The sequence below is a fragment of the Zalophus californianus genome, chromosome 1 (genome assembly GCF_009762305.2).
Source record: "Zalophus californianus isolate mZalCal1 chromosome 1, mZalCal1.pri.v2, whole genome shotgun sequence".
Classification (NCBI taxonomy): Eukaryota; Metazoa; Chordata; class Mammalia; order Carnivora; family Otariidae; genus Zalophus; species Zalophus californianus.
Window position 1 is genome coordinate 212,451,853 of NC_045595.1, and position 23,413 is coordinate 212,475,265.

At 53.3% G+C, this 23,413-nt stretch overlaps 2 protein-coding genes across 15 annotated transcripts in view; one reads left to right on the forward strand and one right to left on the reverse strand.

The window, feature by feature from the left end:
- Positions 1-21,237, forward strand: part of UBASH3A (ubiquitin associated and SH3 domain containing A) — a 35,991-nt gene extending 14,754 nt beyond the window's left edge. For 2 of the 3 annotated variants that reach the window (XM_027582149.1, XM_027582150.1), the window contains exons 7-14: positions 3,357-3,483; positions 7,442-7,541; positions 10,664-10,786; positions 12,690-12,782; positions 14,871-15,015; positions 15,753-15,859; positions 18,160-18,269; positions 20,738-21,237. In XM_027582149.1, coding sequence (XP_027437950.1) covers positions 3,357-3,483; positions 7,442-7,541; positions 10,664-10,786; positions 12,690-12,782; positions 14,871-15,015; positions 15,753-15,859; positions 18,160-18,269; positions 20,738-20,875 — 943 coding nt within the window. In that variant the 3' untranslated portion in view covers positions 20,876-21,237. The remainder of the gene's footprint in view (positions 1-3,356; positions 3,484-7,441; positions 7,542-10,663; positions 10,787-12,689; positions 12,783-14,870; positions 15,016-15,752; positions 15,860-18,159; positions 18,270-20,737) is intronic. The other variant, XM_027582151.1, reaches the window with a different exon arrangement.
- Positions 38-23,413, reverse strand: part of RSPH1 (radial spoke head component 1) — a 56,979-nt gene continuing 33,603 nt past the window's right edge. For 4 of the 12 annotated variants that reach the window (XM_027582167.2, XM_027582169.2, XM_027582166.2 and 1 more), the window contains 2 exons: positions 17,335-17,568; positions 15,267-15,784 (listed from right to left, as the gene is read on the reverse strand). In XM_027582167.2, the coding sequence (XP_027437968.1) occupies positions 15,519-15,784; positions 17,335-17,568 (500 nt within the window). In that variant the 3' untranslated portion in view covers positions 15,267-15,518. Of the gene's footprint in view, positions 382-5,174; positions 5,276-9,083; positions 9,927-12,139; positions 12,169-14,196; positions 14,682-14,858; positions 14,879-15,266; positions 15,785-16,474; positions 16,504-17,334; positions 17,569-23,413 lie in introns of those variants that run through there. The other 8 variants (XM_027582158.1, XM_027582160.1, XM_027582162.2 and 5 more) reach the window with 8 other exon arrangements.

Consider the following 23,413-nt stretch of genomic DNA (forward strand, 5'->3'; position numbering starts at 1 on the left):
TACATACCTCAGACTGCGTGGGCTGCAGGACTGATATTTGGCATGTGCAACCTGCTGGCCTTCCAGTGCCCGAGGATAGATGTGCACTTGCACCAGGAGCAGCCCCTGCCTGCCAGAGGGGACACCTTTGAGTTTGCAGCCATGCTGTTCCGCTTGGCCACTGAAATATCCACCACCCACCAGCCCATCGCCAGTTCAACTTCAGCCTTTTTTCAATGGTCCCAGGAGGCTTTGGATTCACTGCATGACAAAATCACACCCCAATATCTGTCCGTGACCGTTAAGCAGATGAGAGGTGACCAGCGGGATACAATGGGAGAGTGTCTTCATGAATCACAGTGGCTCTCAATGCTCCACATAGAAAAACGTACGTAGCAAAATCTAGAACAAAGAGTGGAGAGACCGTGAGTGTTAGGCCTTAGAGAACAGTCTGTCTTCTGGCCATGATGAGAAGACTTTCCACACTGAAGCCATACCTGTCCAGTAACTTCCAAAACCGCAGAGCAGGTTGGTGGCAAGTACCTCAGACATAATAAAAAGGTGCTGTCATGGGCTGAATTCTGTCTGCCTCAGATTCCCTATGTTGAAGTCCTGGCCCCCAGCACCCCAGAATGTGACTGTAGAGATGGGGTCTCTACGGAGGGCGTTAAGGAAGAATGAGGTCACTAGAGTGGCCCCCGTGCAATCTGACTCATGCCCCTAAGAGAGGAGGAGATCGGGAAGCAGACAGGCACAGAGGGAAACCGCATGAGGACACGGGAGAGTAGGGTGTCCACACACCTAGGAGAGGGGCCTCGTGGGGAGCCAGCCCTGCCCACGCCTGAATCTCAGAACTAGAACTCCAGGGTGGGGACAATAAATGTCTGTTGTTTCAGCTGCCCAGTCTGTGGTGCCTTGTTACGGCCGCCCCAGGAATCTAAGATGGGGACGTGGCCCATGCAACCCCACAGACTGCAGCTATGCCCCTTTTAAAAGCCGGGGAGACTTTAAACCCATCTACTTCTGTGGCGTAAGTTGACCATTAAGCAGTTCTCCTGAGGAAAAAAAATCAGAAATATTTAAATGTTAAATTCTTTCCTTTCTCCTCTCATTGGAATCTTGATTATATTTCATTTGAAAGACAAGCAAAAAAACAATTTGGTTTTCTCTCCAACTGTAGATTTTACAGATGTTATTTATAGATAAGGAGGCTCTGTTGTGTGGGACGGGAGGCTGGGGCGCGGTGCGGGCCCCGCCTCATCCTCAGGAAGGGGAAACCCACCGACGTTTCCTTTGTCAATAGGAGACTGTAAATAGAGCCTCTGCCCCGGGAGGAGGGAAATGTCAATGGTTTGGACATGGACACCAGTGTTCTTGGTCCACTTATGGCCAACTACAGCCCGCAGCTTTCGGGAGCTGGCCTCTGACAGTGAGAATATGTGAGGAAAGGAAATCTACGTGAGCTGGATCCTGCCAATGGGAGTTTCCAGCACAGCACAGGGGGGTGACAGTCTGAAAAGAAAAGGTACAACTTGCCGACAGTTTGAGAAGTGCGTTCACCAAATTGAAACACCACGGGGGCATGAATGGTCCGAGGCCTGAGGTGGTGGCGGTGGAAGGCTGGTGGCCGGAGGCTGGGCTGCAGGGCAAACACTCCCGAGGCGCCCCTGGCTCTGGCCCTGATCGGGTCTCAGCATGGACAGGTGGGGCCAGCGGTAGTTGCGGGAGAATCCAGGACATGAAGCGTCTACGGGAGAAACGCTAATATTCCCACACGGGCTGAGGACGTAGAAACACACCACGTTCATGATTTGAGGAAGACGAGTCGTGCATGTATCGATTCCTCCTGGATTCATTGAACCTTCAGGTTGAATGAAATGCCAGGAAAAATTCCAATGGGATCATTTGCTGGAACTTCAGTGAATGGTTGAAAAGTGTATCTGGGAAAATAAACGGGAGAGGAGCTAACAAAACTTTGAAAAATAAATATAACGAGAGGAGATAGTTACCCTGATGACGAGTGATGCTGAGCATCTTTTCATGTGTCCGTTGGCCATCTGGGTGTCTTCTTTGGAAAAATGTCTGTTCATGCCTTCTGCCCGTTTTTAATTGGGTTATTTGGTTTTGGGGTGTTGATTATAGATTATTTTAAAATAGAATTTATAAAGATGATCTCCCCTTTCCTAAAGTGAATTTCCCCTGGGGAGCTTGGCCATCTGCTTGTTCTCGGGGGATGTAAGTGACCATTCACTCTTCTCCACTGGCCCCTCCCCCTGTTCCTTCCAGACACACTCGACCCCCCTCCTGTCCTGGAGTTCACGCGACTCTAGTTAGCTGTGATCTTCTCCCTCCATCCTTCCCAGACCTCCTGAATGTGTGCTCACCTCACGGCATCTTTCTTGGCTCCGTGGACAGGTGGCAATTTCCTCACTGCCTGCAACTCCTCAGCTCCTGTTTTACCAGCCATCCCACTAAATACCCTTTCCCATGTGTTTCCTCAGATCTTAATGTGTCTCTTGACTGCTTGTTCATTCTTGCATCCCAGCCACATCTATCCTCACACCTTTGGCTATTTCAGAAGGTAAATCTACGCAGATGGCGGACGAGTTTGCCTGGGCCACGTACCATGTACGCCAGCCTGGGGTCTTTTTTTTTTTTTTAAAGATTTTATTTATTTATTTGACAGAGAGAGACACAGCGAGAGGGAACACCAGCAGGGGGAGTGGGAGAGGAAGAAGCAGGCTTCCCGCGGAGCAGGGAGCCCGATGCGGGGCTCGATCCCAGGACCCTGGGATCATGACCTGAGCCGAAGGCAGACACTTAAAAACTGAGCCACCCAGGCGCCCCTAGCCTGGGGTCTTAAACAACAGACATCTCTTCCCTCATGACCAAAGGCTTTAAGTCCAAGATTAGGGTATGGGCAGGTCTGGTTTCTCCAGTGGCCCTTTCTCCTAGGTGTGTAAGACGGCCACCTTCCTGGTGCCTCATCATGGTCTGTCCTCTGGGCCAGCATCCTTGGTGTTTTCTCTGTACCCTCTAGTCTCTTCTTATAAGATAGAAGTGGGTCACCCTACTGGCCTCCTTTTAACTTATTTACCTCTTTAAACTCCCTGTTTCCAATAAAGTCATACTCTGAGATGCTGGGGGTCAGGACTCTAAATGTCGAGGGGACATGATTCAGCCCATAATGGGATTTACTCAGGACTTGTTATGTGCTGAGCACTGGGCTCTTTGAACACACGGTTGTGTTTCATCCTCAACAACGACCTTCCCTGCCCATCTTGTCACATGTGTCCCCAGGCACATGCATGACCAGATACAGACAGTTGCTTTCCAATGTCTTCATGACAAGAGCACACTCGTTTCTTCTCCCGCAGGACCTACACCTTCAGCCTGGCCATGGACCTGATCTCCAGAAAGGATGGTGAGGCAAGCAGCCGGCGAAATTGGGAACTCTACCCTTCACAGACGCCAAGGGACATTAGCAGCATCCAGGCTTTACAGGTGACAGAATTCCCTGTTTGATAAGATGAGTAAAGGGAAGCCACACTTTAAATGAACTCCATGGTAGACTCGGCCCCTCAGGTACAGCTACAGACCTGGGTGGCTCGGCAAGAGGCTCTGCCTGCATTGCTCAGACACAGGCCACACTGCTCCATCCACCCTGGCGCAGAGGGTGGACGTCCCTTAGCTGTGAGCCGGGCTCTAAGCTCTTGAAGGCAGCCTTCTGGATGTTGCAAGAACATGCAGCATGTGTCTGTAACTCAGTTGGTCATGGCATCAGGCCATGGGGCAGGGAAGATGTGGGGACACAGTCCTGCCCAGAATCCCAGACTCTTACACCAATTATCTCATCAGCATGCTGTGTGACCTTGAAGAAGTCACCTTTCCCAGGGCCCCCAAAGATGGGGGTCTTTCAAGTCAGTTCTGGGAGAAAGAAGGGGGCTGGTACTTGGTAACCTGGAGGGCCAGCAGCCGCAGGGCCAGGCTCTGGGGCGCAGCAGGGCCACGTGAGTCCTACCACCTGCATGGGGCACGTCCAGGAGTGAAAGCTGCCCGCAGGGCCTCCACGGAGCAGGCGGCCCCTCCCCCAAAGCAAATCAGTGACATGGTGTCCCTGGCGCTGTCTGGGTGGTGGGCAGCCTGGCCCTCTGGTTCCTTACACAGGAACCCCCAGGGGCCAAGGCATTCCTGCAACTAGCCCTTGACCACTTCCCACTTCAGTGGAGATGCCTCTCTGTTGCATCATTTCCGAAGTGGTCCCTCCATGTCCTGTGCCCTGTGCCCCCACATCACATTAGGATTTCAGCCTAGCCATCTCCAACCGCATGGGAGATGTTAGTCCCCATTTCACAGATCTGAAGACTGAGACTTATAGAGGGTAGCAAGCTTGCGAGGGGCACTCAGGCACCTAAGCACCCCCGAACTTGTTGTTTTGGAGGGTTACATGGGACAAGGTGCCCATTGCAGGCCAGGCCTTCAGTGCTGAGAGTCTGTCCCTGTATAGAGGCAGGGCCATGACGTCAGGCTCGTCCCTATGTCCTCAGCACCTGGCTGGGGGCTTGGCTCGTGATTCTCACTGGCTAAATCATAGAATGACCTAATGAAGGCCCTGATCAGGACTCATGAGCCAATTGCCCTAAATCCAAAGCTCACCTTCCTTCCCCCAAGAAGCCACCAGCCCCTCCAGGCTGGGGTGGGCTTGGTCCAGACAGGAGCTGAGCACAGGACGCTGGGGCTGGGAAGGCCACAGGGCATCCCCATTAGACAGGTGTTTAGTCGGAGGGAATAGCCCGGGCTGAGTAGCTGCTGGCCAGGAGCTAGAGATGGACAAAAACGGGGCTCCCCTACCCAGACTGCCCAGACACTGGAAGGCACAGCAGAAGCTGGACTCGGCCCCCTTAGTGGGGTGCAGGGGAGCAGGCATGGACTGGAATGGGGCTCCCTGAGGCCATTGCCCCCCTTTCCAGATGGAGGACCGGATGCTGGAATGGAAGGGTCAGCTCATAGCTTGGCCTGCATCTGAACTCGCTGCAGCTTTGAATGGGTGAAAGCCTCACAGACCTCTCCCTGCGAGCTGGCCCCTCCTCACCTGGTCTGAGCTCACCCCTCCGTGTGGTAGGAAAAGAAGACTGTGGCATCAGCTTCGATACATGGATGCTAGTAGGCTGAAGAACGGTCCCAAAGATATGAGGTTTGCCAGTGTTCTTTTATGAGGAAGAGTGTCCTTGTCTGAGGGCTGAGTTAAGGGTCTTGATGGGGAGCATCCCATGGGCCCTAAATCCAATCACAGCTGCTGCTAGGAAACACAAACAGGATGTGTGATCAACAGGGAAGAGGAGAGACCACAGATACACGGAGGAGGAGGCCATGTGAGCGTTGGGGCAGAGACTGGAGTGTCTCAGCCAAGGCCAAGGATTGCTGGGGCTCCAGGAGCTGAGAAAGCCAGGAAGGATCCTTCCCTAGGACCTCAGAGGGAGTGGCCCTGCTGACGCCGTGATTTTGGAATTCTAGCCTCTAAACTGAATCCATCTTTTGCTTAAAGTCCGCAGGTGGTGATGCTTGGCTACACCAGCCCCCACGCCTCTCATGTCTAAAGAGACAATATAGTCCTGGTGTCCCCTAGGCCCCAGGAGTGAAGCCATTCCACTCCCCAAGGACTTTGCTCTTTATCCTAATATTCCTGTTGCAAAGCTCTGCATTTCGGAGTTCAAATGCTCTCAGCTCCTCCAGGGAAGAAAATGCTGTAAATTCAAAACCTCAGCCGGGGCGCCTGGGTGGCTCAGTTGGTTAAGCGACTGCCTTCGGCTCAGGTCATGATCCTGGAGTCCCGGGATCGAGTCCCGCATCGGGCTCCCTGCTCGGCGGGGGGTCTGCTTCTCCCTCTGACCCTCCCCCCTCTCATGTGCTCTCTCTCTCTCATTCTCTCTCTCTCAAATAAATAAATAAATAAAATCTTTAAAAAAAAAAAACAAAACCTCAGCCCAATGCATCGATAGGACTCGGAGATTGTCAGTAAGCAGACTAAGCCTGGGAGCCCATGTGTGTCTTGCAATCTGCTTGCAGATCAGCCCTTGACAGGGGCAGGGGGTGAGATATTTTAATATCCACTCTCCTGGGGAAAGGCATCCTGGTGCCAATAGGCATCAACCATACTTCATGACTGTAAGACAACAAGACGAATTTCCCTTTGGAGCTCTGTCTTAGAAGGTGTGTGTTTGCCTATGAGGCCAAAGATGGGGAGTGGGAGCGAAGGGTGCACTTAAGGAAAAGGAGCTAGGCAAGGACAAGCAGACCAGCAGCTAGAGCTGCCTCCTGCCCAGGTGCCCTTCTCATTCCGGCCATCCCTGATGAGCTTGGCCTATCCATCCCTGGTTACTGTAACCCATCCATCCCAGTGACCTTGGCCTGTCCATCTTGGTGACCTTGGCCCATCCATCCCTGGTGATCTTGGCTCCAGGCATGACCAAGTTCCACGTCCGACCTGAAGTCCCCTCAGCCCACCTCCTATGGCAGGTACTGTCAGCTCTGCACCTCGTCTCATCTCATCCTCTTTAATGACTCATCTTTCCATGTTTGTCCCTTGGTCCCAATGAGATCCAAAGCTCCCTAAGTGGGGAGTTTGTGAACTGAAGCTTGTGTCCCAGCCTCTGACATGCATGCTTCCAATATGCTGGGCCCCAAGGGTACTAACAGCAGTATCTATATAGAGAGAAAATATGTAATATCTATTACATGATAACATATATGTGTGGATATAGAAAATGTCCTAAGAAGTCACTGTGTAGGGATGCTCTGGTCTGAATGTTTGTGTCCCCCCAAAATTCATATGTTGAAATCCTAACCACCAATGTACTAGCATTAGGAGGTGGGGACTCTGAGCGGTGGTTAGGTCGTGAGGGTGGAACCCCCATGATGGGATTTGTGCCCTTATACAAGGGACCCCACAGAGCTCCCTTGCCTCTTCCACCCTGTGAGGAACCAGCAAGAAGTTGGCCCAGAAGAGGGTCCTCGCCCAATCATGTAGGCACCCTGATCCCAAATTTCCAGCCTTCAGAACTGTAAGAAATAGAAGACTCTTGTTTATGAGCCCCCAGGCCGTGGTGTTCTGTTACTGCCACATGGAGGGACGAGGACAGGGGTAAGGACTTGGAAGAAACAGAAAGGTAGAAGAGTTGATGTGCTCTGTATGGTATAGGCTGTTCCTATGGCTTTTCATTTTCTTGGTAGTGTCATAATGCCTAGGAAATAAAAAGTTGCTAGAAATTAAAGAGATTTCCACCTGCAATTCTTAATCTTCTTTCATTGCAATGACTTCAACGAAATGGGCTGTAGTCACTGAGGAAGGAAGGAAGAGATCCTGTTTCTAGGCCACCTACGGGATGGCGAGGGGAGGTGCCCACTGAGTAAGTCTAAGAATACAGATGTAAAAATGCACATGTCTTTCTTTCCACCATCTCAGGCCACAATAGCGAGGAGGAGTGTTCTGGTGGTGCGCCACGGCGAGAGAGTGGATCAAATCTTCGGGAAGTCATGGCTACAGCAATGCTCCACTCCAGATGGTAGGTAATGTCCTGGCAGAATCGAAACCCGGAAAGTAGGTAGATCTAACAAATGACATCCCTTCTTGACCTCCTGAGCCGGCTCTCCTATGGCACCATTCTTGAGAGTGACTGTGTAGTGATAGTATATGTGAGAGGGGTATGCGCTACATCTTTCTCCATGGGCGTTATACTCATGCACTGAGTGTGTACGCTGTCTGTGAGTATCTCACCTCAAATGCTGTGTGAAAGATGGAGGAATGGCCATCAACAGTAAGCCATCTGCTGGTGTGACACATGGACAGTCGTCTTTCTTCTGGACGCACACATATGGTAGCTGGTGAGTGACCAGCATTGACTTGAGAGTATATTGAGGTCTCTGAACCCTCAGCTGCTGGCACAACCCTAGCTTGCAGGCTCATTGCTCTATCTCTCTGAGCTCATCTTCACTGCTGTGGTCATTTCCCTACAATGTTTAACTGTGCTACTCAACAGATGGACGTATTCTGAACATGCATCTTGCTTACCCCAAGTTCACTGGGGATACCAGTGATGCTAAGAACTAAGGACGGTGCTTGTAAATACAGCACACCCACAGGCAGTCTCTACCGATGATCCACATCTGTACCAATGCACATCCCTTAATGGAAAGCCCAGCATGCCATGATTTCTAAGCCACGGATAACTATATAAATGAAGATATTGAATGAACATAGAGCTAGCCAAGCTCTTTTGGAATTCCTCCCGGAGCCCAGCAGGCTAAGAAGAGGGGAAAATGCTAAGGGAAAACCATTGGCAGATGATCAGCACACACCAGGAAAATTCTGAGCAGATTACATCATGACTGAACGTATCTGCAAGAACCCACGGAGGGGATGCTGTGGTAGTATCTATAAAACAAGATCAGTCAGAGACACAAAGGCTCAGGAGAGAAACAATAGGATGGTAGGTGGCTATGAGGATGAATTGGCATTCACACATGCAGCTAGAAGAAACGTTCTTGTAAGACAACGATGATTGAAACCACAGACTGAAATGGCACCTGACGTCAGTGTGCATGTGGTGGTGGTGATGGTGTGAGGACCAACACAAAACAACCAGCTCCAAAACCAGTGGTGGGACGTCGTGGAAGGAGGAAGAATATTGGTCACTCAGGCAAAATACCAGGTCACCTACAGGGGAAAGTCCTTTTTTTTTTTTAATTTTATTATGTTATGTTAGTCATACAATACATCATTAGTTTTTGATGTGGTGATCTATGATCCATTGCTTGCGTGTAACACCCAGTGCTCCATGCAGCACCTGCCCTCCTTCATGCCCATCACCGGGCTAACCCGTCCCCCCACCCCCTCCCCTCTAGAACCCTCAGTTTTTTCTCAGAGTCCATAGTCTCTCATGGTTCCTCTCTCCCTCCGATCCCCCCCCCTTCATTTTTCCCTTCCTTCTCCTAATGTCCTCCAAGCTATTCCTTATGTTCCACAAATAAGTGAAACCATATGATAATTGACTTTCTCTGCTTGACTTATTTCACTTAGCATCGTCTCCTCCAGTCCCATCCATGTTGATGTAAAAGTTGGGTGTTCATCCTTTCCGATGGCTGAGTAATATTCTATTGTATATAGGGACCGCATCTTCTTTATCCATTCATCTGTTGAAGGGCATCTCGGGAAAGTACTTTAAAGGCACTGGAGAGTCCCAGCTTGAAGGAGGCTCCTGGTGGCTCTTTGCACCAGGCAAAGGGGTCCTACAGTGAATACTGACAGTCTAATTTGTCCAAATTCTGCATATTGCAATGTTTACTGTATTACAGTGGGGTGTTTGGGGGAGAGGCCAACCTTTCCTCTCACCCTCCTCATTTTGGCTCACTTCTGGGCCAAATTCCCACACCTTGTATGGCCCCTCATTTCTCAGTGCTGCTGCCAGGTCACCCCCTGTCTGTAAGGCTCTGCACCATCAGAACCTAACGTTGCTCCAGATCCTTGTCTTCTTCTGAGCTCTGATCTCCACCCTCACAGATAGAGTGTCCGAGGACAAGAGACCGACATGGAGCAGATGCCTTTGAGAATACAACACAGTCAATAGACCTTCTCTTGGGGAAAAAAAAAAAATCCACTGTTCCAGCTAACACAACGTGTATTTTGGCATTTAATGAAGGCCTTTCTTCAAACAATGTCTCTGCCAATGGACGTTCCAGGGAGGGAGCTTTCAGGAAAATCATGCTTGGAAAGGGCTGGGATGCCGTGAGCAGGGCTGGGCTGGTGTGCTCGGGCAGGGCACGTGATGGGGCCTGCCCTGGATGTGCAGCAGGTCTCCAGGAAAGGCGGCTTGGTGGCTAGAACCTGCTGGCAGCCGGGAGGCTTGGGGCTGCGTGGGAGGATGTGAGGGGTGGACCCGGCACAGTGTCTTCTGCAGGGGTGATAGATAATTCAACAGTGAGATGAGGTCCACCACTTGTTGACCACTTACCCTCAGCCAGGCCCTGGGGTCACAGTGACTCATTGTAACAGCTCTATCATTTCCCCCTTTTACTGATAAGGCAGACCTAATCATATAACTGGCAACCCGTGGTGCCAGGATTTGCACCAGACTGGTGCAAATCAGGTCATAGAGCTCAAGGTCAAATGCTTCGCAGCCTCCAGATGGAGGGTCGGGGGGAGTTCCTGCGGATCTTCCTGATTTCCAGGCATGCCTCGGCAATCGGCTGAATAATGCACAATGCGGGAACATTTGGCCATGGGTACTCCATCCCCGGAGACAATATGACACACTGTCAGCTATGGGGACAGGCAGAATTTCACCTCCTTAATTAATGCCAACTTGGGATTCCCATCAAGTTAAGCTAAATCAGTAATGGAGACAGGAAAATTGTATGAGTGAATCTTTGTGAGGGGTCCTCAGGGGACAAAGAGGGTCTCATGTTTCCTGAGGCGAAAACCTGTGTTTTCTGTATTTGAAGAAATGTGTGCACAGTAGAGTAACAATTTCTCTCCAATTGAATCCACATCGCAGAGCACATTCCAGAAAAAACACAGTTGACAACTATTTAAGTGATAACCCTGCTTATGATATGGGTCTCGATCTTGGGGGTTTAAAATATGCACTAAGTTGATGGACCTGAACGCCTGGTGTTATTTATGCTTTAGGGAAATACTACCGGCCGGACCTCAACTTCCCTTACAGTCTACCCCGAAGGAGCAATGGTATCAAAGACTTTGAAAACGACCCACCATTATCGTCATGTGGGATTTTCCAGTCCAGGATGGCAGGTATGTTTGGGGATAATTACAATAATCACAGCAATGATTATCTCTAGTGCATACTGAGCCTTAGCTACACGCCTGCTGAGGTCGGCATTAGCATTATCCCCACTCTGCTGATGAGGACGCTGAGGCACAGAAAGGTTAAGTAAGTTGCCCAAGATCACACAGCTAGTGAGTGGAAGTGCAGAGATTGGACCCAGGATGGACGGTTGGGGAAGTCAGAAGGAACGAATGATAGGCGTGGAAAGAACAAGAGAGGGGAGAAAAACCAACGACCACTGTGTACACTATGGGTGTTACTTTAAAAATTAAAAAAACACATCTTCTCTTTGTTTTTATTTCAAAATCTGTCAGCTTGGGCTTATGCTTTATGTCTGGGGTTCTGGTTCCATTGATTGACTTTTTGGAACACAAGAAGCCAATAAATCCATCTGGTCTTCCTTTAATGAATGAAGAACCTGGAATCGGGAACTGGGGAAGGTGTGTGAACTGAAGGAGCTCGGTGTCCAGGCGGGCAGTAGATGGCCTCTGCACTGGCTCCGTGGGGCCACATAACAAAGTGCCAAAGTGGAGTGGCTTCACCAACAGAGGTGCATTCTCTCTGGGTTCTGGATGCCAGAAATCCGAGTTCCTCCTGAGGCCGCGAGGGCGTCTGCTCCAGGCTCCTCCCCTTGGCGTGTAGACGGGTCCCTCTGTGCCCGCTGTCTCTGTATCCAAACTTCCCCCTTTTTACAAGGACACTGGTCAGAGTGGACCAGAGCTCCCCTAGTGACCTCATCATAACTTGACCACCATTATGAAGACACCATGTCACACTCGAGGACCTGGGGTTTGGGACCCCAGCATATGAATTTGGGGGACACAATCCAGCCTGTGACACCTTCCTCTACAGCCTCTGGCCTTGGCACTGTGCATATATCCTACTGAAAAGATCCCCTTCTTTCCCAAGGACCAGACCCTCTGGTTTTGTGAGAGGCAATGTGACCTCCAGGCTTGTCCTCGCATGAGCCTCGGGTAGTCTCAAGCTCCCCGTTGCCCCAGCACAGATTACCCCGACCTTAAAACAGCCCCCACATGTCAGCTCACGGTTCCATAGGGCAGAAGCTCGGGCACGGCATGGCTGAGTTCTCTGCTCAGGATCTCACAGCATGAAAGCCAGGTGTCACCTGGGCTGGGCTCCCATCTGGAGCCTCTTGAAAGCAGTTCCAGTCTCTCCCAATGGCTACTGGGGGGATTCTGTTCCCTGCAGTTGTAGTACTGAAGTCCTCATTCCCTTGCTGGCTATCTGCAAAGGGTTGCACTCACCTCTCAGCGCCCCCCACATTCCCTGCCATGTGGTCCCCTCCATCTCTGAAGCCAGCAATAGGGAATCTCTTACATGTTGAATACTGTATTTTTTTTTTTTTTTGAGAGAGAGAGAGAAAGCAGGAGGAGGTATGAGGACAGAGGGAAAGGGAGAGAGAAAATCTTAAGCAGGCTCCATGTTCAGCATGGAGCCCGACACGGGTAGGGCTCAATCTCACGACCCTGAGATCATGACCTGAGCCGAAACCAAGAGTCAGACGCTCAACCAACAGAGCCCGCCAGGCACTTCTCAAATCCCCATACTTCTGAACATCTCCGGCTTCTTTTCTGTGACAGCCAGAGAAAAATCTCTGCTTTTAACGTGCTCACCTGAATGGTCAGGCCTCTCTGCAATAATCCCCTTCTGCCGTACGACACAACACAGTCCCAGGAGCTCCACTTCATGTCATCATGGCTTCCAGCCACACTCAAGGGGGCAACACAGGCGTGTGCAGCAGGGGGTGGGAATCTCGGGGCCCCTGAAGGTCCTGCCTCCCTCAGGTGGTGAGCTGCCCATCGGAGGCCACAGTTATGAAGAGGCATTTCTCCACCTGCTCTTTTCCAGGGGAAGCACTACTGGACAGTGGCATCAGAGTCACCTCTGTCTTCACCTCCCCGGCCCTCCGCTGTGTGCAGACAGCCAGACACATCCTGGAAGGTCGGTGAGCACCGCAGCGAGCCTCCCATGTAGCCTTGACCTCGTGGCTATTCTCCAAGGGGAGAGGGAGGCGGACGGGGCTAAGAATTGGATGAGGGGCGATGAATGGCCACGTAAGTCATCAGACGGCCATGGGGCAGCCCTCCAAGAGCTATGAGCAGGCACTGAGCCCACCAACATTTCTGGAATGCCAGGATTGTAACCGAGTGCCAGGAGCCTGTCATCACACCGTCCACCTTTGGTCTACATCCACCATGTGTTAAAAAAAAAAAAAAATCTGGGGAGGGGCATTCAGAAAAACCCAGAGAGCTAGGAATGGCGATGGTCCCTCCTGAGCCCAAAGCCCATGACTTCCAGGGCAAGCGGCTGGGCTCCTGGGAGCTGTCCAGCACCCTCGAAGCTGATGTCCCTTAGGAAGCCACCGGCGGGCTTTTTAGAGCTTCTGCCAGAGAAGAGCAGCCTATTTGGGGGCGTTGGTTCTGCATCTCCCACTGAACCCCTGCCCTGCCCTCCTTGTAGGGGGTGTGTGTGGTGTAGGTCGCTGTGCAGGAGCACGGGCCGATGCTCCACAGCGATGGGACAGAGGGCAGAGCATGTGGACGCAGATGCAGCAGGTGTGCAAATGTGGGGGAGGCGGCTTGCCTCTACTTTCTCAGAGACAGAGGGGGTCAGGCCACCAGCTGAAAGTGAGAAAAGGAAGGCCTTCTCGAGGTTTGGGGATGCACAGAAGGTATGACATGCCCATCAGAGAGAGGGGCCAGATCACGGTGGGGAGACGGAGGATGGCCGCTGGGCAGCATGGAGAGCCCACTGAGGTCAGAGAGCATGATTTTACATGGAGACCCACCCACCGGCCGGGCCCGGGGCTTTCCTGCAGGTGCAGACATGGAGGAGCAGGTGCAGAGCTGGCTCTAACAGCGCGTGGGCTTGAGATATGAAATAAAAAGTTCTCGAAAATGTTCTCTGGTAGTGGTAACGTCAGTGCCTCTAGTACATTCTCTCAGGGACTTGTAGCCTACATGCAGAACATCCTTTTTGTTATCATGATGCCTGATAAAGTTACCAGGTGATAAACCCCGTGTTCCTTCAGGAAAAAGAAGGCACTGGCCTTCTTCCTAGGTCCTGGAACGGGACCGATCTGCTTCCAGACTGGCCTCCGAGATGCTAACCTGCTACCCTTAGTTTCAATGCCAGCTCAGTGGCTGTCCGGATGGACCGTTTCCCAAGGTGTGACCCGAAGAGAAGTGGCTGCCAGATGGCTCCACAGAAGGATCAGCCAAGCCCATTTGGGAACTTCTACTGTTCCTTCATGTGACCTATTCACGTGGACACGGGCCCTCCGCGGGCTGGAGAGAGCCCGGGAGCCGGGTTAGACCGTGGAACTCCCTTTCCTAAACGTGCTTTGGCAAAGGAACCGGTCCAGGGACCTGGAATGCATTTTGGGAACTGATTTTATTTCCAGCATTTGAGCTTAATGACATTTGCCCCATTTCAAACAAAAACATGCGGGTCTTCTTTGCCCCACTCACAGAGATGGCCTTCTGCCACAGGCCTTCTCTTAGCTGAGGGAGAAAATGCTTGGGAAGGGTAGCTGGGAGAAGTCCAGATGTTCCAAGAGACAGCTTCCTCTGCCCTTCACCTTCTGCTCGGTCTGGGGTGTTTGTCAGGACGGGGCCTCAGTGTGCCCAATGTGCTCTCCATTGGCCGGTCTTTTCCAGGGATTATTGGGTTGGCCAATACTGTGTGCTCTCGCTCTTGACCGAGAACCAGGCCCGGTGCCGGTCTGGCTGTAGAGTTGTACTGGACCATCGGGGTGAGCGCCAGGGTGAGCCCACTGCTGGTGGTGCCTCCCAGCCCGGGTCCCTTCCCGATGGACGGGTATCACCGCTCCTCAGATACCTTCCAAACACACAGTGGTTTTGGGCTCAGAAATAGCATGGCTACAAGTAATCACAGAACAATACTTGCCAAGAAAAAAAAAACCCACATTTTTTAAAAGGTATTGTTTAGGTATTGGAAGAGATTTAACTTACATAAAACCAAAATGGACTCTGAGGATGACCAACACTTGTGTTCTGTTGGATCCAGAGCTCAAACTGGAGAAAAGAATTAAGATAAGAGTGGAACCCGGAATCTTTGAGTGGACGAAATGGGAGTCTGGCAAAACCACCCCGACCCTCATGACCCTGGATGAGCTGAAAGAGGCGAATTTCAACGTCAGCACGGATTATAGGTATGCTGTCCTCTTGCCTTCTGCCAGGTGGAGTGCTTCTCTAGTGCTTGTTCAGGAAGAAATATTCACGACACCCATGAAAGACGGTACGAAAGGCTGTATTCGGGGAGAATGCTGCACTGGGGGGTTGTCACGGGGGAGCAGAATGGGACTCAGCTCCGAACACAACGAGGCCAAGTGGGGGCTGTTAGCGGAGGAGCGGGGTGGGGGGTGGAAAGCTACTAAGAGGGTGGGTAATTCTCCATAAACTGCCCTAGCAGCAGCCGGCTGAAGGCAGGCCAGAGGGACCGGACATCACCGGGGGGTGGCGGGGCATGCAGGGCTTGCTCGGGTATCGAGGGGGAGCCCATACCAAGGGTGGGGCTTCTGGCTTCACAGTGTTAGCAGGAGTCTTGCTAAAACTGACTCTACACAGTTGGACACTGAAGCCCAGCCGCCGGCCTCGTGAGCCACGGGCTCAAGGAGCCTGGCTATAGGGTGTGTGGCCAAGGAGACAAGTTTTGTCATTCTCGGCTCACGGCTGACTCTTGGCCATCACAAAACCCTCTGGTGTTCCGTGAGGGCACTTGCTGGAGATTGGACGTCAGCCCTTTGTTGGCTGGGGACACACAACCGGAGTGTCGCTGTGGACCACGAGCTGCCTTGAGGCAGGGCTGTCTCAGCAGGGCTTCTCCTTCTCCAGCTGGCCACACAGCAGGCAGGCCAGCCTGGCAGGGGTCCTCTCTCTCGTTCTTTAGGCCTGCGTTTCCTCTCGCCTCCCTCCTGCCGGCTGAGAGTTATGACGAGTATGTGGAGCGGTGTGCGGTGAGTGTGGGACGGATCATCAGCGCCTGCCCACAGGACGGTAAGTGCTTCCCCCTCCTTCCCCGTCCCCCACCTCTGGGTATGGGCAGCCCCCCGGGGGTTGGAGTCTTACCTCTGGGGTGGAAACCGGACGATTTTACGAACCTAGGAATGCCGCAACTCCCTCCGCCCCCCACCCCAATCAACGGAGCTACACGGCGGGCTCTGCAGTAACGCAGTGCGTAGACACATCCCCCCTGCCACCCTGGGGACCCCGATTCTGAGACGGGGAGCCAATGGGATCCAGGACAGTGGGTCAGCACAAACCACACATGTCTGCCTCCTAGGAAACAAGAGACTAAAGATGGAAGAACCAGACGTCAGACCACATTTGAATGCCGATCGGCACAAAACATCTGTATCCGTAGATGGTTCAGACCCTTAGAAAAATCCAAATGTGGAATCTGAATGTGGAAATGCCTAAGAGACTGAGTGGGTTCTGTTAGGTGTGACAGTGGCAGGTTGGGTGTGGAAGGGCGGAAGTCCTCACGGGGAGGGGCCGCCCCCGGCAGTGTCTGAAACACCCGGACTTCGGCGATGGCGGGGGAGGAGCAGGGGGCGCTCTGACGGCACACGATGCACAAATGTCACACAGTTGCGTCTCCGCGAGGCGGGAGGCCCACCTTTGGGCCTATCTGGGTATCTCTGAAAGTGTCCATAGTGAAAAGCTAAAAACTAAGCCTTCAAAAATTTACATTTAGCAAGTGTGTAGTGAACATCGTGCTGTGTCAGATGCCAAATAAAACACGGTGGGGAAAACCCAAGTGAAGAAGCACGTGCTCCCCCCTCAAGGAGTTTGAATATGATTGGGGAAAGGGGCATGGCATCTAGAATATTAAGAATTTTGAGTGGCATGAGGCTGCTTTACGTTGCCTGCTTCGACGGGCTGGTATCCTGGGAAGTGTTCTTTTGGGAACCGCGCCTCAGTGGCATTTAATTGATCGCCAAAGCCCTGTTCCTCACACTGACTGCCACCGGAGCACCACAGGACGGAAGATGACGTTAGAGCCTTCCACTGCACGGCCAGGGTCCCTCCTCAGCCTGCTGCTTTTCTGCTGTTCATGTCAAGCCTCTGTCCTGAGCCGAAATTCAGAGGCCACAGGAGGCTCCGCCCTTCTGAGGACCCCCTACAGGGGTGAGGCCCTCGGGAGCAGGGATGGAGATCTGGTTTATCAGCTCCTGAGCCCACTGAGCACTGTCTACGTGCTGCTCACTGCAGGGAACACAGCCCGCCTGGCCACAGGGCCGCACGTGCCACGGAGGCTGCCAGGGTGCCGCACCTGAGCTGTAGGACAAGCAGGATTTGGAAGGCAAACGGTGCCCAAGAGGGGAGAACGTGAGCAAGGCAGGAGGGTGGCAGGTATGGCAAGCCACAGAAGAGGAATGAAAAAGCCAGGTGGGCTGGAGGGAAAAAGCCAACACCTACCGGTCCCCGGGCAGGGGGCCCTTCACAAATATTACCTGTTAATTGCTCACCTTCCTGTGCGGTCTGTGACATGACGGCCCCATACTCCCCGTGACGCTGAAGCTCAGAGGGCTGGAGCCCACATGCCCAAGTCACCCGCATGCTGACCGCACAGGCCCAGAGTCCAAGCTGCACGTCCTCCTCCCAGATGATACCTGGCCGCCGCACCATGACTTGGGAAGCCAAAGATACGAGAATGGAATGAACAGGAAATAACACAGGAAGAGTATATCCGGGCTTCGGTCCTGTTGGAGAATTTACAGTCGTGTTAGGAGACAGCGTGAACGGATTGTTCTGTGTCAGCTGTAGCCCTTGGGGGAAGCCCACCGCCCGACTCCATCTGGCAGGTGGATCCAGTGGGTCCGGCCAGGGCACCTCCCGGACTCGTCCGGCTGGGCCAGCTCTCTCCCGCTGTGCTTGGTGCCCGCATCAGTCACGCTGCCGGTGGGAGACTCGCTCCACCCATGGACTCAGAATGTCCTTATCGAAGCAAGAGGCATCAGCAGGCTCATGGAGGCCAACTGGCTGATAATTCTCTAGCTAAGGGACCCAGCCTGGGTGGCAGCCACCACAACATCCTGTGAGAGATGGAAGCTTGGATCACGGCGCAGTCCCATCCCCGAAGCTCACGGCAGGTGCTACCGCCCCAGACCATGCCCATGGACGTGAAGCACCACGGACTATGCACGGTACCTGCCACACCGCTTCCTACCCCAGCTCTCTCAGGCTTTGTGCACCACAAAGTTGTTGCCCCCGGTAACACTGCGGACCCTCGTTCTAATAAAAGGCACTCTCTCTGTGTCTCCTCTGACCCCGAGGTGTGCTTTTCCCTACAGTGGGTGTCATTCTGATTGTGAGCCATGGCTCGGCGCTGGACTCCTGCACTCGCCCGCTCCTTGGGCTGCCGCCCCGGGACAGTGGAGACTTCGCCCAGCTGGTGAGAAAGGTACGTGCCGGCCCCTTTCTCTTTGGGCCATGAAGTCAGGCCCCCAGAGCCCACAGGGTCATCATACTTCCTTCTCAGAATGAAAACAGGTGTCCAGCCCACCCGGGGCAGCAGGGACCACCCCACCCACCCCATCTTCTGAGAATGTGTGCACCTGCTCTTATGCAAAGGGCAGCCCTGGCCAGGGGCTGACGGAAGCAGTTTATCGTCTTTATCACCATTATGGCAACTTGGCCATTTGCTGCCCAGACTACTATTATCATATATTATTATTGTTACAAAAAATAAGATATGGTTATCCCCTGCAGCTCCAGTAGTTGAACAAATGGTCCAGTGGGGAGTAAACCATGTGGACACAAAGAGAAAGAACAAAGGCTGGCCTGGCTTGCTCTGGGGACCCAGGGGCAGGGGAACGCCCACCCTCTTGCCTTTGGAGTCAGCCCGCCATGGAACACACAGGACTTGCGGTAGCCTGAGTGCCCGTGGTTGGGCTGAGGCTCTGCAAACACTTACAGGTAACCAACATGTAGAGAAGGACAGTGGGTACGTTGCACCAACCTGTTGACCATCACCCAGTAACCCAGAGGCGGCTTTATCCGTTAGTGAGGTGAATCACGGCAGGCAAACTAGGGGCTCAGACCCAGCCCCTGCTCCTGCCCTGAAAATCTACTCAGGGCCAGATTTGCCCCCCTGTCCTTGTCCATTTTATCAAATTAATCAGTTGACCGATGACCTTGAGGCTGGGAGCGCAGTGGTAGAGACAACACCTGTGAAGAACTGGGTCCCTGAGTTGGTTTGTTGGTGCAAAATTGTCACAGGACCATGAGCGGCCAAAGTCTGTTCACAGAGGAGCAGACCCTCGGCCCCGACCAGCCAACACCGGCTCTGAGCCTGGGCAAGGTCCTTGGCTTTCAGAGCCCCGCCCTGCCTGCCAGGGAAAGCCAGGTCCTCCCTCACGTGGGGGGTGAGTCAGAGAGCACTACCTGCGTGCGCCTTCTCTCTTCTTGTCCCGTTTCCTCTGGACCTGAGTGGAAGCATGTATCCCCTCCAAAGTGTCTCCAAGGTGGGGTGTCCCAACTGCAACCCAGATATTCCCAAGCCCTTCTGGTCCTGGGCCACCACTTGACTGCTATCTGAATATAGGGCTCGAGCCTCCAGGCTATGCTGGATGACAATGGATTTTTCTGGGGGTTCTCCTTGTGGCCCCTGCACCACCTGCTCCCCGAGCGTCGCTCTTGCTGATGTCACTATCTCCCTCTCATGTGCTCCCGTGCTGCACGCTCCGGATCCTGCACCCCTTCCCAGGCTGTCCTGGGCTCCTGGTCATGGGCACGTGCCAGTTGCAGACAGAATCGCAAATTTGGTGCTATTCCAAAACCCCACTGGTCTTCGAAGCCAGATTCCCACCCACTCCCCTGACCCTTGGCTTCCCCTTCTCAAGATGCCAGCCTTGAACTTCCAAATTCCTGCGACTTTCTTATCCTGACAGTTTGGTGTCCACCTCACCCCCTCCCCAAATAAGCTGGACTTGCCTGCACATATCAGACATTTACCAAGGCGCTCTGGGGAACCATGGGCCTTCAAATCAGGGGCAGATGGAAAGAGACCGTTCACAGCCTTCCCTTTGCCCACTGCACCGTGCTGCCCCCAAATGTACACGCACACACACGTATGTACACACACATAAATACACATGCACACATGTGCACGCATACACACGCACAAAGATGCATACGTGTGCACATGCACACGCCCATGAACCCACACGCGCACACACACATGCACGCGCACACACACACACAGTCTCTCTAAGCAGGAGAGAGTCACCCTGAGTCACCACCAGCCTCCACAGGGATCCCCCTGCATGTTGGAATTTCTGCAAATTTTGTCTCACTGAGGAATTTCTCAGCATCAAAAGAGAGGGAAAAAAGGAAAGCAAAACATGCAAACAAGCCCCAAAAAGCCTTAAAAACAAAAATCTACGCGAACGCTTTCACTTTGCAGATGAAGACATGGAGGTCTAAAGTTTCACTTAGCGGTTTTTTTCTGGGCTCTGCAGACAATGCCAGTATCTCTTTGGACGCTAAATTTGAGAATGCAAGTCAGTCCCCAAGCAGCAGCCTGGGCTTTGCAGCCTGGACACTGCCGAGCTTCGGGCTTCGGGCAGGGTGCTTCCGTGTTGGGGGACACCATGCTCCTGTGCCCTGTAGGACATTAGCAGGATCCCCGGCCTCTGCCCCTGCCAACAGCACCCCACTGTGACAACCCATGGGAGGGGCACGGCCCCCGCCCCAGGACGGCTGTGTGGGACGTGGACGTGGGCATCGTGTTTAGGACAGCGATGCCAGTGTGGGCCCATGGCGCCCGCGTCCCCGGCCTCGCAGGACCTGCTGGCTAGCCTTGGAGCAAGTGTAAAATCAATTGACCTGGTATAAAATATTAATAAGTGTTTGGAAACTCTGTCCTAGATTCCTTCTCTGGGCATGTGCTTCTGTGAGGAAAATAAAGAGGAAGGAAAATGGGAACTGGTGAATCCTCCCGTGAAGACGCTGACCCACGGCTCGAACTCGGCATTTAACTGGCGGAACTGGCTCCCGGGCAGCTAGGAGCCGCGCTCAGGCTCTGCTCGGCGCCGGGAGGAGGAGCGTCCTCCGCGCCCGCATGTGATTTATAGACGCACGAAATGCACTTTTGGATCCCCGGAGGTTCGCCATCCGCTGTCGCCTTCACAGCGGCACCGGTGGACCGTTACCCTGTGAGCGCAGCCCTTGAGACGTGTGGACCTGCCACGTGGCGGGAGGGAAGGAGCCGTGGCGACCCACCACGGAGGACTGGAAGGACGCGCCCACTCTATGTGCTGTGTTCTGATGAGTCGTGTTCCCTGTTGTTTTCCTAGTTCTAGTCCACTTTGGGGCCGTGTCCACACAGGCTGAAAGGGGTATAAGAGTGAATAAAATGGAATAAGAAACCACCAGCCAGCTCAAAGGCACAGAGCCCCGGCTCGGTGTCCACACCCTGGGTACGAGTTTCCCGTCGCTGCCGTAACAAGTCACCGCGGAGCAGCAATTAGGGACAACACAAATTTTTAATCACACGTGCACAGATTAGTTCTGTTACAGCCCTGGGGGTCGGGATTTCTAAGACAGGTCAGCGGGCTGCATTCCTCCCAGAGGCTCTTGCGGAGGTGGGGGAGGGGTCTGTCCCCTTGCTTTCCCCGCCCCCGAGGCGCCTGCCCTGCCAGACCGCAGCGTCGTCAAGCCCCCCTGCCCTGTCCCCACCGCTTCCACTACCACGTGGCCTTCTGCCTTGGACCCCATCCCCGTTTTGTAAGCTCTCTTGGGATTACAGAGGGCCTGCCCGATAGTCCAGGATGGTCTTTCATCTCAAGATCCACAACTTATTCCGTCTGCACGGTCCCCTTTTCCTTGTAAGGGACACAGTCACAGATCTGGGATTAGGATGTGGACGGCTTTGGGGACGATCTCCATCCCCACACCCCACACATGGGGCTGCTTATACCGGGGCCCCACTCTGAGGATGTGAGACACCCCACTCGGTGCAGACCTTCCCCAGCTTCTCCTTTTCTCCCTTTTGGTCAAGTGGAGGGGGAGGTGGCTTTGCAAATGGGGGGAGCGTGTCCCACCCCGACTCACCGCAGAGACCCACCACCAGCACAGGGACTCCTGCCCAGATGCTAACAATCCTGTGGTGCCTCTGACTCTCCAGCAGTTGGTCCAGGTGGGTGACTGGTGTCTCTCCCGTGGCATCCTCGACCCAGCCCCCACTGGTCACACCTGTCCCCACAGCCAATGCCTTCAGCATCCCAGACAAAGTCCCACCACGGCGCAGCGAACCCGACTGGCCTTCCTCCTCTCCCACCACATTCCCGTTCCAGTGTTTGGGACCATGGTTGACCCTGGCCTTTCACAGAGCAAGGAGGGAGGTTGACAGGAAGAGCCAGCCCCACCCCCAGCTCTCCCCTGCTGTCTCCCAGGCGAAGCTGTGGACACACAGTCCTCGGAGCTCTTGAGGAGCAGAGAGGGTGGACCCCGGAACCTGGACGGGGAACCAGCCACTCACAAAGAACACACAGGCCACACAAAAGGCTCTTCGCTGTGCAGTCCAACCGGGCCTCCCGGGGGAAAGATAAAAGTGTTTGTCCCTTGTTTTCCTTTACTCGTGACGTCATTTTTCTGCCTCCGAACATAAAGATGTTTGCAGTTGGTGCAGAACAGAGAGCAGAGGGCAGCCCACTCACAGGCTGCTCCCGGACCTGGTCTCCCACACAGTGCAGTCTTAGGGAAACAACCCTGCATGCCTCCCAACAGGTACTGACCAGAAAGCAAACCGGCCCCTGGGACTGGGGGCGGGGAGGGCAGCACCTCCCACGAAGTCTACGCCTGCCTCTGAGCACCTGGATGCTGCCTTTCTCTGCAGCAAGTACCATGGTCGGGAGGAAGCCTTCCCTGTCCTCCCTCCCAGATACCCTGGTGCCACCCCAACATCACTAATTGTGATGATGAATAAACTTCACAAATCAAGCAAGTGGCCCTGTCTTTGGGGTGGTCCCAAGGTGTCCGGATTCGCCCTGTGGAGGGTGAGGCTGGCTGGGTTGCCTGCCCCTGGGTAATGAAGGGGAGGGCCTTCCTCCTTGCCCGGCTGCTGATGTGGGGTTGCAAGAGATGATGAGATGGGCTTGAATCTCAAATTCCAAGGCCAAAAGCGCAAGAAACTCCAATTTCTTTTTTTTTAAGATTTTTTTTTTTATTTGAGAGAGAGACAAAGAGAGATAGTGGCAGAGAGAAGAAGCGGGGGGGGGGGGGGCGGGGGAGAAGGAGAAGCAGGCTCCCCGCTGAGCAGGGAAACTCCATTTTTTTTAAAATTCTGTAATTCTGGTTTTGACTAGCTTCCCATTCTGATGCAATGGCAGGAAAGCCCAGTTCCGTCCCTTTTAGCCTCCAGAATGAGCCTCATTGTCAGGACGGGGCCCTGAGAACAGAGCCGCGCTAGAGAAAGGGAGGGATGGAAGTTTATCACGGATTGGTGCAAGTTTGCAATTCTACCAAGGAAAAAGCTAAGAAAAAAAGAGATCCGTGAGCTCTCTGTGGGCTCCAGCACCTGTGTGTTTGTAAGCCGACACTGAC